This window comes from Hibiscus syriacus, unplaced genomic scaffold, assembly GCF_006381635.1.
Source record: "Hibiscus syriacus cultivar Baekdansim isolate YM2019G1 unplaced genomic scaffold, ASM638163v2 tig00111067_pilon, whole genome shotgun sequence".
NCBI classification, from domain to species: Eukaryota; Viridiplantae; Streptophyta; class Magnoliopsida; order Malvales; family Malvaceae; genus Hibiscus; species Hibiscus syriacus.
Window position 1 is genome coordinate 660,484 of NW_024062969.1, and position 1,534 is coordinate 662,017.

The window sequence follows — 1,534 nt, forward strand, 5'->3', positions numbered from 1 at the left end:
TATAAAAATTTGTTCTAAGGAGTCATTCCATGATCAGCACCCTGCATTTTGCATATGCGTTTTTATTTTTTTACAATGCATTTAATTTTTTTGCACCACATTTTATTCATTCATAATCATATATTTCATATTCATTAATAAAATATCAACATTAATAAAAGGACTGTGTGACAGAATACCAGAAACTTCCAAGCATCCTTATAACGCCAGCAAGAAAGCCATAGAAGACAAAATCACTTAAATTGAGAGAACTCATCTAGAGTTGCAAGAGAATATGAGGAAGATCCAAGAAGACATGTTGAATGCTCAGAAAGAAATGTTTGTTAAGTTTGCAAGTCTACTAGAAGGAATAAATCTTGAATATGAAAAAAACCTTGTGCCCAGAACTATAACCGATGTACCACTTTACCCCCTAGGGTTCACCCCAGTGCAATCTCAGAATGTTGAAGAAACGCCTATTCATACTGAAAAAGTACACATCAATCCAGTCGGTGCCTCTGTGAATTTGTATACTGGATCTAGTTCACATCCTGAAGAAGATCAATATCCCCAAGTTCCTGATCTTGATGAAGAAGCTAGGAAAGAACAAAACAAGAAGTTGGAGGAAAAATGGAAAAGTTAGAAGGGGAAATCAGAGCCATGAAAGAATATGACAGTGTCTATGACTCAATGCTAAAGAATTGAGTCTAGTTCCTGATTTGGTTTTGCCCCCGAAGTTTAAGATTCTTGATTTTGAGAAATTTAACGGTACTAGGTGTCCCTCTTCTCATATTACAATGTTTTGTAGAAAGATGACTGGATACATAGGAGATGATCAGTATTGCTTCCAGGAAATCTTAACAGGTTCAGCAATCCAATGGTATAATCAACTGAGTAGAGCTAATATTAGGTCATGGAAATACCTGGCTGAATCCTTTTTTAAGCAGTATAAACATGTGAAGAATGTTAGACCTAATAGAATGATGTTACAAGGAATGGAAAAGAAGTCTAATGAGAGTTTTAGACAATACGCTCAAAGATAGAGGGACGTGGCCGTGCAAGTTCACCCATCACTGGAAGAGGATGAGATAAATATGACATTCGTCAATACCCTAAGGGCTCATTTTTCACACCCCTTATAGGTAATCCTTATCAAAGCTTTGCTGACATGTTTATAGCTGGAGAAATAATTGAAATGGTAGTCAAAAGTGGAAAGCTTGAGGGAGGGGAGTCTAATAAGAGACAACCAATGAGGAAGAAAGAAAATGGAGTTGGCAATGTGAGGAAATATGACTCTAATAATATCATCGTGACCCGACCTCAAGGAACAAAATCATCAACACAAAATAACAATAGACAAGGGGCAAGGGACCAGATAAGATAATATAGAGAAATGCCTTAATTCGATCTGATCTCGATGACTTATAAGGAACTGTTTCAGATATTATATGACCGACATGTGGTTTCACCTTATCATGCGTCACCAATACAACCTCCTTATCCAAATGGTACGATGCTAGTGTTCAATGTGAGTACCATGCAGGGAATCCCAGAC

At 36.9% G+C, this 1,534-nt stretch overlaps 1 protein-coding gene across 1 annotated transcript; it reads left to right on the plus strand.

The window, feature by feature from the left end:
* The first annotated feature begins 274 nt into the window (after positions 1 to 274).
* Positions 275 to 1,022, plus strand: LOC120151691. The gene is made up of 2 exons (XM_039164074.1): positions 275 to 617; positions 679 to 1,022. Exons 1-2 carry the CDS (start codon positions 275 to 277, stop codon positions 1,020 to 1,022), a joined length of 687 nt encoding a protein of 228 aa, XP_039020005.1.
* Positions 1,023 to 1,534: the final 512 nt, after the last annotated feature.